This window comes from Canis aureus, chromosome 25 (genome assembly GCF_053574225.1).
Source record: "Canis aureus isolate CA01 chromosome 25, VMU_Caureus_v.1.0, whole genome shotgun sequence".
Taxonomy (NCBI): Eukaryota; Metazoa; Chordata; class Mammalia; order Carnivora; family Canidae; genus Canis; species Canis aureus.
In genome coordinates this window covers 27,395,007-27,409,102 of record NC_135635.1, presented here as the reverse complement: position 1 = coordinate 27,409,102, position 14,096 = coordinate 27,395,007, and the positions used below count along the sequence as shown (strand labels likewise).

The window sequence follows — 14,096 nt, the reverse complement described above, 5'->3', positions numbered from 1 at the left end:
AATTTACTGATTTTAAAAATACATTTATGAAGTGTTGGATGTTGTGTTAAAACAACTTGGGGCTTTTAAGAGAATCCCTTCACCCTCTCTGTTTACACTGTAGAGGGCTACTACCATGATCTATCAAAAAGAGAACATTTTCTTAGACAGTGGCTGAGACCCAATGTGGATACACTGACAAGTGAACTCCCTACATTTGATTTTGTGAAGGCAAGAGCGTTTGAAGAAATTTTCAAGAGCAGGAACTGAGAATATTGTGGACAGAGTAGAAGAAGACAACTACAGGAATAAATACATTTTTGTTTTCATGTCTCAGTGTTGAATCACTGTACGAGTGCAGTTACGCTCTTTAATGTTACTTTCCCTCTTCCCTCCCTGGCCATTCATGCTTCAAGTAGCCTAGTTTCCCACATTTTTGGTTCAGCAACCATGGTCAGACCTGTCGTCTCCTATCCACACCTTTCTCTTCCTCAAGCGCTTGTGTACTGTTCGATTACATCATTTTCCTTCTCAGACTTCTTTCCTCACTCAATTACCAGCTCATAGAATTAGAAAACTTTGTCCTTCATTCACGGGCATCTGAAATCTGGCTTCATATTTCCTTTCCAACCTTGTTTTCTGCTAATAAGAAGCAGAAACCTTCTATGCCTGAGAGACTGGTCTACTAATGGAATCTGCATTTGTTCTTCTCATACAAACACCTGACCCTGCATTCTGGCTCCATGCTTCTTCAAGCTTTACTGCTTTCTCACCTGCTCTTCCACTTCCCCAGGATCTCTGGTCCACTTATTCAGTCTTCTTTCTTCCCAATCTGGCTCACCCTGCCTATTTCCACCTTGTTGCCTTTTCGTGCAAAATTTCGTGCTGAGTAACACTGGAAATAACACATAAACAACATATTGGAGCTGGACCTACAGTATTGCCTGAGAATCTAGCCAGCTGTTCCTTCTCCTTTCTCAAATGTTCTTCGTTCTCCTCTGTACTTCTAACATTGCCTACATCACTTTCTCAACAAGGGGCTCATGACTCATCTTCAGAGTTAGATAAAAGCCAAAGTAGAGGAATTCTCATTTCTCACCTGCAGATCTAGTCTTTTTTCTCACTGTTACCCTGGGAAAGGTATCCTCCATTGTGAAGGGTTTCCTTCTCTTGGACCTCCATCTCTTTATCATTCCCACTGTTTGCATTGCATTTGAAACCCCTCGTACTGGTGGGATCTCCCTCTTCAACATTTGTGCTTGCTCACTTTCTAGCTCTTTAGAGCCTCTTTTCCCTCTGGATACAGACATACCTTGATCGCCCATTTTATAGCTAGTTTTTAGGAAAGAATTGTCTACATCATCTCCATTTTCTTCTTTTTTTAAAGATGTTATTTATTTATTTGAGAGAAGAGAAACAGAGAACACAAGCAAGGGGAGAAACAGGGAGAGGGAGAGGGAGAAGCAGGTTCCCTGCAGAGCAGGGAGCCTGATATGGGGCTCAATCCCAGGACCCTGAGATCATGCATTGTCTCCACCTTCATATCTTCTTTTCTTTGCTTAGTTTATTATAGTGTGACTTACAACCACAGCATGTTACTAAAATCGCTCTCTTTAGTGTTACTAGTGACTGGCCAGATACTAAACTAATGAATATTTTTAGAATTTATTAATCTCTCAAATTTCATGGGTCACCACTGGCCACTCCTCTCCTCTTGACAAAAGCATTTGCATGACCCATTTGACCCTACACTCTTAGTTTTCAGCTGTTTTCTCATTTTCCTTTGTGAGTTTCTTCTCTCCCTGACCCTTGCAAAATGATATTGATTATGGCCCTGCCTTCAGTCCACTTTTTTTTGTCTTTATACACTCCCATGTGGGGTGTTGTTGAAATGACCATATCTGTGTCATTGATACCCGGATGTATATTTTCAGTTCAGATGTGCAACTTTAATCATCCTGTGAATGTCACATGTTTACTCAAATTTGAATATCTCAGCATCCACATCAAAACATCCTTCTCCTGTGATTCTGTCTATCTAAGCCATCAGCCTAAAAGTCAGCCTGACTCCTTCCTCCACAGTAGTGATGCTGTCACTACCCTGCAGGGGTTTCTCATTACTCTTAGTAGTTAATCAAAGTTCTTGCATTTGGCTCATGTTCCTGTCATGATGTATTCCCTCAAACCTCTCCAGACACATCCTTTTCTTCTTCTCTTTTTAAATTTGAACATAACTGACATACAACATTATATTAGTTGCAAGTGTACAACACAGTGATTTGATATATATGTATATTGCAAAATGATCACCACAGTAAGTCTAGTTAACATCTATCACCACGCATCATTACAGATTTTTTTTTCTTGTGATAAAAACTTTGAAGATCTACTCTCGTACCAACTCTCAAATATATATTTCAGGATTATTAACTATAGTCACTTTGCTATACACAGACACATCTTTCTCAACCTGAAGCACTCTGTACTTCATCTGAGTGTTATCACTAAAAGGTCACTTTTTCCCCTACTTCCAAGCCTTTTAAATCTTTTCCCCCAAAATACTCCTATATATACCCGAGTCCTTGGCTTGCTCTTCTCCATAGATGTACCAGATTATAGAAAAAAGTGTAGAGTCACTTTTTTGGTTGGCACTATTTTTCTCAGCAGCTTCACTGTTTTCTGCCTAGCAGTTAGGCCAGAATCAATTTGTTAAATTCAATTTTTATTTATGACTCCAGTATTTCAGTGTAACAATTCTCAACATTTTTATTTAAATTAAAATCTGAACATTGAAATTGTGCTAGAAGGTTAAATGTTTCAGGATGGATTTCAGAAAATAGTTATTTGTTTGAAGGAAATACCTTAGACACTGTCATTTGTCTTTCTATATTGTTCAAAGCATAGAACCGGGAGAGAGGATATTTACTTCTCTTGAGGTTTAGAATATGCTACTTACAACTTAACTCATTTTTAATATCATTTAATGCCTGACGATTATCAGATACTAGCCAGGAGTCTGGAGTTAAACTAGTGTAGAAACTAGGATTCCCTTTGTCCTTGTAACACTTTTAGCCTAGAAGAGGAAGATGAATCTTTATCAAGATCCTATGTCAAAAGTTGAATTGAAAACTATCACAAGTGCTTATGACAGAGACATTCTAAGAATTCATGTGAGAATTGGTGAGAGATGCAAGATTTCTCTGAATTACAGCTTCCACGGTTTTTCATTTATTTGCTTTTGTTTTGGGGTACTTCCAGCATATGAGTTCCAGGCACTCATGTGGTAAGCAGTCTGGGTGCTATGGCAGCAATTGGAGGGAAGAGCTCCCAGTTAGGCAACATTAGGAGCAAATCAGTAGCATAGATAAGTAGGTGCCCATGAGGTAGGAGAGTCTGGTGATAGATAACACAGGGCAGATAAATGCCAATGAAAGCTCACAAAACTATTTGTGTTAGAATGCATATTTTGATTTTTTTTGTTTTGTTTTGTCTTATGGACATTCTAATCACAATGCAAAATTGCATGTGGGGCAAGAATTTCAATCAGATTGTGAAAATGGGTCATTGTTACAAAGTTTACCTCATGAAAATGGGGAAGGGTGACAGAACTGAAATGCTTGTAATTGAGAATTATTAATGATGTAATTATAGTTTCACTTTAACAGTGGTCCTGAGAGAGAGAACACAATTTAAAATTTTGTATTACTCTCTACCAATTGTCTTTTGTAAGTTATTCTTTTTTTAGGTCTCCCCCCCCCCCCATGGAAAAAAAGAAACTAAACTCTACCAGTTATGAGGAAGCAGCACTCATTCAAAAAGATCTTCCGACAATTAGAGTTCTTTAAAAAGGCAGAATACTGCCATCTGTTGTTCACTGAAATTGTTTTTAGGCTAAGCCGACTGAGACCTCAAGTTCAAGTTTAATAGCAATTCTCAAAATCTAACCAATCGAAGACCATCAAAACTCATCAACTTTTATGAATTATTTTATTTCAGAGATTCTTAATTTTTCTGTATTTCTAAACTTATGCTCAGTCAGAAAATCCAGTTTCTTCCCCTAACAGAAATAATAGTGCTTTTTATTTATATAGCAATTTATACTCTCCAAGCCTTCCCACCTTCATTTGCATGAGCTGTCGCTGGAAGAGCTCCTTACCCAAATTCCTTGTAGTTTCACCAGCCATCCCCTCTTTTTCTTTCTTTCTTTTTTTAAAAAATATTTTATTTATTTATTCATAGAGACACACACAGAGAGAGAGAGAGAGAGAGAGAGAGAGAGAGAGAGATAGGCAGAGACACAGGCAGTGGGAGAAGCAGGATCCATACAGGGAACCCAACGCAGGACTCGATCCCAGGATTCCAGGATCACACCCTGGGCCGAAGAAAGGTGCTAAACCGCTGAGCCACCCAGGGATCCCCATCCCATATTTTTCTAATTAGAAGAAACAGAACCAGCCTGGAAGTCAGAGGCAGCTGAGGTTATCTTAGCAATATGGGTGCTTACTAGCATAAATGATGTAATAAGTATGTTTTATTGCCTAAATTTAAAAAAAAAACAATATTCTGTGTTAATTGTTGTTTTTTGAGGCTGTGGAGTGAATTTGCTAGTGTCTTGGAAGATACTTAGAAAACAGAGGGGCTGCTTTAACAATTCTTGGCTTATTGACAGATAGATTATGGGGAAATCTATAAGGACACAAGGCCACGTGCTACATCCTGTCTGGTAATGTGGAATGCTCTTTGAACATCAAAAGAGAAGGAAGTTAAGGATTTTGATAACTACTGCATTTTTGCTGTGTCTCACCACTCACATGAGGTCAGTTCACACGATGTTAGAAAGTAGTGTGATGAAGGGCCCTATATGTTTTCCTCCTACTGTACATATATATTATCTTAAGGAGAAAAATCCAAATGTAAACTCATATTCCCTGCCAGAAAATTAAAATAAGCAAACATCTGCTTCCTCAGGATGGCATATAGCCAAAGTTCAGCCTACAATGAGTTACTGCAAAATTTTCACATGATTTCATTTTTCAAAAATTTCCCAACCAACTTCAAGTCTAAAATTATAAATGGGTCCTATGAAAGTATAAACACATATGCAATTTTGCTGGCTCTGAGGTCAGAACCAGTAATACACCAAAGACCATTTATCAATCCAGCTCACCTTCTAAGTGAATTTAGTACATTAAAGACCAAGATGCTACTCCCTGGTACCCACAGACAGCCTCCCAGCGAAAGAGGTGGAGGGTTGGGGTGGCAAAGTGTGCTTTAGAGATGGAGGAGACTGCTCCCAAAAACCCACCAGGCATCTTTTCCCAGCATTGAGGACCAAAGTTGGGTAAGAACAGTCCCAGTGACTCTTTCCTTTTATGTGTCATCCCTTACACTGTTTACTCCTCTCTTCTCCCAACTCCCTCTTCACCCTGAGAATGTTCTTCCCATGCTATGTTTGCCTCCCAGGGTGCCTCCCAGGATGACTAAATAGAAAAAAAAAAAAAAAAAAAAAAACCTTCCAACAATGGAGCTAAGATGCCTGCTTTTAGAATTCCTTTCACATACTGTGTTATAAATTATACCAGTGCAATCAACCGTATTAACTGAAACCAGGACTTTCTGAGAGCCTAAAATTAATCTCAGAACTATTATGAGTATATGGGACTAGGGAGCACAGTCTTTGTATTTACCTAGAATAAGAAGCAAAAGTATTCAGGTTTTTGGTTTGGATATTTTGTTTGTGTGATAAAGAAGTTCTGTCCCCATGCTGCCATCACTTAGGAAAAGACTACTAGCCCAGTATATGTTGAAGGCAAACATACGTGCCATGTGCAGAATTTACCACATGATGCTTTCAGTGCAGTAATAATAATGGTGGGGATATATAATATTTATCTAACGTGTCCTGTGGGCCAAGCAACTCTGCTGGATCTTTGTGTGCATGATTTCATTTCATCATCAACAATACTATACAGTAAATGTTATTACCATGCCCTGCTCAGAGCTGAGAAAACAAGCAAGGGAGGCAATTGAAGTTTTTGAAAATCTCAGCAGACCTGAAATTTGGATATAGTCAGGCTGACTCTAGATCCTCTGCTCTTAAAACCCTCATGTACTAATTCATAAAATAAAAATTGGATATTGATGAAAGGGTAAAACTTCCTCTCTTTTATCCCAGTTCTTTACAACCTTGTTTTCCAACTTCTCACACATACAAAGTTCCATATTACATGATGAAAAAAAGTCTCGTTCCTTTTTGCACCTCATGTGCTAATTCGTAAACCAGACTTTACTTTCTCCATCTTGTTTCAGGGCTGGTAACGAATAGCTATGATGAGTAGCTAGAACTATTTATAATAAATAGTTCCTTTCACTGGAGGTCTTTCAAGTGAAAGGTGTTGGGTTTAAAATGGTGTGGAGCTCTCTTAACAGATATAATCAGGACTGTAATTGGTCTGTTCATTTTAAAAGTTTTAAAGCAGAGAATTATAAAAATTTGACCTTTATTCTCTGTGCCTCTTGTAATAGGCTTTAACTTAATACATAGGAATATGCAGGCTTTCACAAATCTTTTCCGTGAAGATCCAAGAATGTTTCTCTTTGAGCACATGTCCGCTGTATTGATTAGACTGGAAAGTTGTCTTTCTTCCATGTGCACATACACCAGTGCTTCATTGTACACAACTGCCACCTTCAATTTATTTCACAGTGGAAATGAGTTGGGTACTTGAAAGTATTCTGAGTTCAAATCTTTCAGATAGGCTATCGTTTTCCTTTTGAATGCTCACAGTTTTACCTCTCCTATTAATTTAACAGAAATTGCTATCAAGGCCTCACTTTTGTGAAATGTATTTATGAAGTCTTTAAAGCTGTTCAACTTAGTTTTTAAAGCAACTTTTCTGGTTTTTACTCATGTTATCACTGGTTTATGGATATTTTATTAGCATAGGTAATTTACAGTGACAAAATACAACTGGCCTGAACAGACCAGCAGGGACCAAAGGAAACTGACACTGAGCAAATATACAGCTCAGCGCTTGGGAGAATTCTATGGAAGTTCCAGGGAATAGCCTCTTCCTCCTGAGCACTGAATGCCACCAGGCATTTTAGCATAGAAAGGAAACTGCCTCAGTGACTCAATAATACGTTATAAGGTAGAGCTTGGGTGAGATTAGCAATCTCACTCTACTTTAGGAAGATCTAACCCAGTTCTCTGACTTTATGGGGGGGCGGGAAGCCTGTGTGCCCCCAGCTGATACAGTATTGCATAGAGTAAACTTGTGAATCCATCTTAAGTTAAAATGTTAAACAACGTGGCGGTCTGATTCAAGATGTACAGCATCTCAACTAGGTTACGAAGATAATTATCTCAATTCTGGTTCTTTGGCACTTGCAGCCTATCTTGGAGTTCCATGTAGAATTTTGAAGAGAGGCTTTTATACTGCTTCTGATTCTTGTTTTTTCCAGTTAGAATAAATTAATGTCCAAAGCAAATGACTCATCAGATGATTTACTAATTCACTGAGGCAGAAGACTTGAGAGTGATAGCATATCTTCCACTTCTTTTTAATTTTTTTTAAAGATTTTATTTATTTATTCATAGAGACACAGAGAGAGAGGGGGGGGCAGAGGCACAGGCAGAGGGAGAAGCAGGCTCCATGCAGGAAGCCTGACGTGGGACTCTATCCAGGGTCCCCAGGATCAAACCCCAGGCTGCAGGTGGCGCTAAACCGCTGCACCACCGGGGCTGCCTCATATCTTCCACTTCTAAGCAGGGATGTATGTAACCCACTTGATGAAGTTATCAGTTTAATCTTTGCTTCAAAATATATAGGATGAAAAGCTATAACTTGACTATATTGGTACTGCCTCCGACGAATTCATCAAGAATCAGATGCATTACCTTCACCCCACTTTTTACACCAGATAGCCTCCCTGATCATTTTGAACAGCAAATTGTTATTGACCTCAATTTTCCCAGTCCCTTTCTGATTTTTCTCGAGCATCTTTTCATTCTTTAAATGAAATGGTATTTGTTGACTTCTTTGTTTTCATTCACCTTGTTCCTGTAGTTATTTCCTAAAACTGCTTAACAGTTATGCCTTTTAGGAATTCCCTCCATCTGAATAATATTTTGACAGTAACCCCAACACGGTGTTGCAATTAATAACCTGGCATGTTACTTAAAGATAATAATTTTATTTTACATACATGCTATTAGTAATTTGATCACATGGATTTATTTGTTGGAATTTTTCAAAATTTGCCTCTTGGGGTAATTTAGAAACTTAGTTGCCTTTCACAAAATGCACATCATTTCTGACCCCTACACATATTCAGAGCTTTCCCTTTCATCATACTAATACTGTAATTTCGAAGTTTTAGCACAGCTGTAGTTAAGAGTGAAAACAAATGTCCTATACTTGAATTGATTAATACATGCTAATCTAGGAGTTACGTTTAGTGGTGTTTATAAGTGTATTTGTTATTGTTTCTTTAACTTCTTATCTATAACTCCAGATTCTCTTGGACTTTTGTTTACAATGAGTAAAGTAACTTGGAAGCAACTAGATCATATTCTGTAGCAAGGCATCTATATATTCACATCCCAGAGATGGTAAAGTAGACTGGTTGGAGATAATGGGGAAAAGGGAAAACATTTTGAGTCCTGTGTGCTTTGAAAAGTGGTGGTTTTACCAAGAGATTTATTTTTGGTTGAACACAAAAAACTACACTTTCCTCTACTGTTTATCAGGCTTAAATTCCAGATTTTCTATTTAAAGGTAGCAATCCAAATTTGGTTGTCATTTAAATAACATCCAGGGAATTAAACTTGCATCTTCTTAAATGTTAAGTATAAATATTTCTATTATAAGTAGAGCTTGCAGAGTAGAATGTCTCATATCACTTGGTCCCTTTTCTTTTTTTAAAGCAAAAGATTTGTTTTATTATCTCTACCCTAAAAAGACCCAACTGTGGTTTCATGCTTTAGTATAGTTCATTACTGCACTCAAAGATGATTTTGGGCTGTTAGCTTAAGACTTTCCTTTAAAGTAGCTTTCATATAAACTTAACCTTTAGTATTTATTATCACTAAGATTTCATCAGTTAAATAGAATATTTCTGAGCATTTGTTGGTATTACCTAGAAACTTACATTATTTTTAAAGTTGGATAGAGTATGGCAATGTGTGAGTCACTCTTTTTCATATTTTGTATCATCTGATTAAAAAAAAAAAAACTCTATCATCATCCAAAGCCCTTCTCTCCTAAAATTCCTTACTAGCTACTCCTTGGACACGCCTGTGTCTTTATCACTTGCCTACTGCTTATTGAAATAGGGGCCCATCTGTCTTTGAGCGTATCACATGTGGTTAGCCTTGGCAATTTTGTGGCAAGCAAATCTGATTGTTGGTTTCAGATTTTATGCCTCATTGAAGCCTTTAGTTATTTGAGCCAACAAGTGGTGATAACTTCTATGTGTGATGCAACTTTGACTGTTACACAGTTCTATTCTTGAGTCAGAAAACCAGTGTAGCAAAGACCTGACTTCATTCCAGTAGTAAGTATACTTCATTAGAGTATCCTTCTTAAACAGTAAAAATGTCCGCTTTTGTTTTTGTGTTTTTGTTTTTTGTTTTTGCTATTTCCTGTATGAATAATTCTTACTGGCATGAATATTTGTTTTTGCTTGAAGACCTTTCCTTTTACAAAAGTGATGGCATACATAGCATGGAAATACATAATGTGCTTATTCTCTTAACTCTTACATAACAATAACAATGACCTAGAATGAGTTTTCAATTCTGTTCATATTTTATTTATTTATTTAAAAAGATTTTATTGATTTATTCATGAGAGATAGAGAGAGAGAGAGAGAGGCAGAGACACAGGCAGAGGGAGAAGCAGGCCCCATGCAGGGACCCCGACGTGGGACTAGATTCTGGGACTCCACGACCCGGACCAAAGGTGGCGCTAAACCACTGAGCCAACAGGGCTGCCCAATTCTGTTCATATTTTAAAGTTACTTTAAAAATTTTTAATATCTGTTTTTTTCTGAATAAGAAATCTGTCTATTACTTAAAAAAAGAAAATGTTATAAAAAAGTCATAACATTAGAGAATTATAAAAAAGACTTGTTCTCTGACCAGTAATGCATTAAAAATCATAATTTGAATTATTAGTGAACATGCTCTACTTTTTCTTCAGGTATGTAAATTTTGGGTAGTGAGAACAATCTGAGGCAACTTCTTTAATTATTTATTATTAGAACATAAACTGTTAATTTCATTGTCAGAAAGTCTGAAAATGTTATGTCGTAAAAACAAGTTTGACTTAAATTTTCATTTTTTAAGGGAAACGGTACAATGACTTGTTATTTTAAGTTTCTTAGAAAAACATGGATAGGAATAAATATTACTCTTCTAGAAGGTCACACTGAGTGAGTTTTTTAGAAGCATTGTAATTAGGAATACACTTGAAAATACATGTTTCCAAAAGGGAATGTTAACTTAGTTCAGTGACGTTTTTCATGAACACTTTTGAAGTTGATAATGTAGGTACATACGTGAAGTATGTATAATTGTTTATCCTAAAACTATTAGCATTGCACTAATTTTTTATATTGGTTCATAATAGATATTTAGGCATCCAGAAAGAAAAGAACACAACACAGTGATTACATAAACCATTAAATAATTACAGATATATTTAGGAACATTAGATTAAAAAGTTCAACATGTATTTTGGTGTATTAGTTCAGCATTTAAGCTGTAGAACCAGAGTATTTGTTTGCAGCCTCATGTTTCCATGTTCCAGCTATCTGATCGGATTCTGGCAAGTTATCTTTTATAATAAATATATAATGAAAATGAAATTAATATATAAAGTAGCTACTTGGTAGACTTATGCTGATCAAATGTCAGCTGTCACTATGATTATTATGGATACTAATATTATTCCATGGTAAAAGACATAAGTATTTTATATTGTGTTTTTACAGAAAAATTTATCCATTACTTATAGTTGGTATAAGAGTATACATCTTCATGTATGTTGGGTGTGTTCATAATTCTTATATTTTTCTGATAATAATAATACATATTCACTTTTTTGATGACATGTTTTTCCCCACCAGTGAAGTGGAGTTTATTTTTAACTGTGTTGTGAGAGAATGATGAAACTATTCTTCCAAATACATAACCAAACTTGTAATAGCCTTTTATTGAAAAACTCCAGAATTATTATTATTATTTATACCATTATCGGTATTGAGCACTTACAGTTGCCAGCACAATATTGAGTGCTTTACATATATTTCCCCATTTAATTCTTATCATTACCTTCTGAGGTTGGTGCCATTACCATATCCACTTTACAGATGCAGAAATCACAGCACAGAAGCTTAATGACTTGCCAGAGATCATGCAGATAGAAAGTGGTAGGGTTAGGAGTCAGAATTGAGACATAAGTAGCCTAATTCCAGATTCTCCATCCTGATGGCTTAGTGCGTTATACAGTTATGTGGATTCCTTGTGCCTCATACTGTGGCAATATTCCAATATTAATGGTCTTCTATAGACTGTCTTTAAGGTTCATCTACCCTCTTGGACTTGACTCTGCCCATGCTCTCCCTTGCTCTCATGCTTTCCTGATGGCATTTTGGCCTGAGCAACAGGATTGGGAACATTCCTGTCCTCTGTTTCTGTGCTTTTCCTTTCTTCAGCAAATAATGACTCTCAGTCTGATAGGCAGTTTGGAAAATATGACCGATGTGTCGCAGAAAACCAGAACCAAAATTGCTATTCTTACCAAGCACAAGAAAAGGAAGGACAACATGTGAATTTGATCAAAAGCCAAAGGCTTTTTGGGCCTAGCTATAGTATTAATTAAGTAACACCATAGGGAGACCTGGGTGACTCAGTTGGTTGAGCATCTACCTTCGGCTCAGGTCATGATCTCAGGATCTTGGGAACTGAGCCCCGGAGTTGGCAATCCCAGCTCAGCCAGGAGTCTGCTTCTCACCTCTGTCCCTTCCCCACTGTGTGCGCGCGCGCGTGCGCTCTCTCTCTCTCTCTCTCTCTCTCGTGAATAAAATTGTCAAAAAAAAAAACCCATAAATAACTACTGTATATCAGGCTTAACTGTAACATTACAGTATTACTAAATTTGAAAGTTTACGGTATATTAATGTTACTTTTAGAATGAAGTAACTTTTAGAATGAATGTTACTTTTAGAATGCTTCTAAATAAGATGCATTAAAATGTTGAGCTCTTCATAAGGAGTGGCTGATAGGAAGTTTTTTTTACAATTCTCTGAAACTTCTTGCCTTTTTAAAATAAATATATATATTTCTATTTATTTTAGAGAGAAAGTGAGCAAGGGAGCATGAGCAGGTGAGGGGCAGGGGAGAGGAAGAGAGAATCTCAAGTAGAGTCCCAGCTAAGTACGGAGCCCAGCGCAGGGCTCCATCTCAGGACTCTGAGATCACCACCTGAGCTGAAACCAAGAGTCAGAGGCTTAACCAACTTAGCCTCCCAAACCCCCAACTTCTTCCCTTTGAAAAACTAGTGTTTATGTTTTTAATTTCTTCACATATCTCCCACCCCTCCCCAAGTTCTAACTTTGAGATATGTGCCACAAACACAAAAATGACAAAAGCCATGGCACATTTTGGCAAAATTTGAAACAGAAATGGGATTTGGATGTTCCTTTACTGCAACCTCAAGGAGTCAATCAGCCCAGTTTTCAGAAAAAGCCCCATTTCAGTGCGGGTACCTTCAGCTTCAGGCCTTTTTCTCATTGGGTGTCCCTCTGTTTGGTGTCTCAGTCTTCAGGAACCAGTATTACTGTGGATATTGCCGTGATGGGTGAGGCTCACGGCCTCATCACCGACCTCCTGGCAGACCCTTCCCTGCCCCCCAACGTGTGCACCTCCTTGAGGGCAGTGAGCAACCTGCTCAGCACCCAGCTCACCTTCCAGGCTATTCACAAGCCCCGCGTGAATCCTGTCGTTTGCTTCAGTGAAAATTACACCTGTTCTGATTCTGAGGAAAGCTCTGAAAAAGACAAGCTGGCTATCCCCAAGGTAGGTATTAATGACATATCCCTGGAAAGGTTAAACCTTTTCTTTTGCCTCCTGGTTCTGTTTCTTGTCACCACCAAACCCAGATGCAGATTCATGTCAGTGACTCGGGATGTGTTCCTCATGGGGTGATCAAAGTAGTAAAAATTTAGAGGTAAAGACTTGTATCCTGATACCTAACAGCCTTCTGTAAATGAAAGTTTTATCTTTTGGGGTTGCTTATTTTTTTAATTCAGACTTTGAATAAATTTCTACTTCTATATACCAGGTTCTGTTTTGTGGGCAAGGGATATAGCAGTGAGAGGCAGGGGCAGGCTAAAGCCCTACTCTGTTTAAAAGCCCTTGCTCTCTGAAACCCAAAGATCCCCTGCTCATGATTTCTTTGTGTGGTATCCTTCATGGTACCCTCCTGGCTTTCCCAAATCCGAGAAGTTTTGAACTCAGTTTTAATTGATTTTGGATTACTTTGAGTGAAAGATAGCCTTGGTGATGTGTAAATTCCTTCTTTTTATATGTAAGATATAAGAGTCTTATAAATGTCAGCTGTAAGAAATAGGATCCTACACCCAGCTTAGACCTTGCATTAGTTGAAAATGGGTTATATTAAAGACTGAAAAGAAAATCAGAATTTAAGTCATCTCTGGCACATCCTGTATGGTTATCTGTTTGGTAAGTAGGCATCGGTCCTCTTGAGCCTAGTGGTCAGTCAGCAACACCCACAAGTTAGCTGTTGTGAGTCTCTGGACTCGGGAATGTGTGTTTCACACAACTTTATCATTAGGTATTTACATAATTTTTTTTTGAACACCTGCTTCTCTGAGAATGGTATGGCTAAGCATGATGTGACAGTAAAGGGATAGAGAGAGATTTACTGTTTCCTTTCAGTCTCAAAACTGACATGAAGTGAGTGAGATTTTCAGGTATCAGTCCTGGTATTTATAGTGCTTACTGTTAATTACCTTCTGAGATGCATATTCAGATCTTTAAGAAATATGGGAAACTAGGATCAGAGCTGTTCTGGAATCTCAAAGTGCCT

General features: G+C 37.6%; 1 protein-coding gene across 2 annotated transcripts in view; it reads left to right on the top strand.

The window, feature by feature from the left end:
• PDE3A (phosphodiesterase 3A) overlaps nt 1–14,096 on the top strand; it is a 314,238-nt gene that overhangs the window by 240,605 nt on the left and 59,537 nt on the right. For both annotated transcript variants that reach the window (XM_077870850.1, XM_077870851.1), the window contains exon 3: nt 12,806–13,063. In XM_077870850.1, the coding sequence (XP_077726976.1) occupies nt 12,806–13,063 (258 nt within the window). The remainder of the gene's footprint in view (nt 1–12,805; nt 13,064–14,096) is intronic.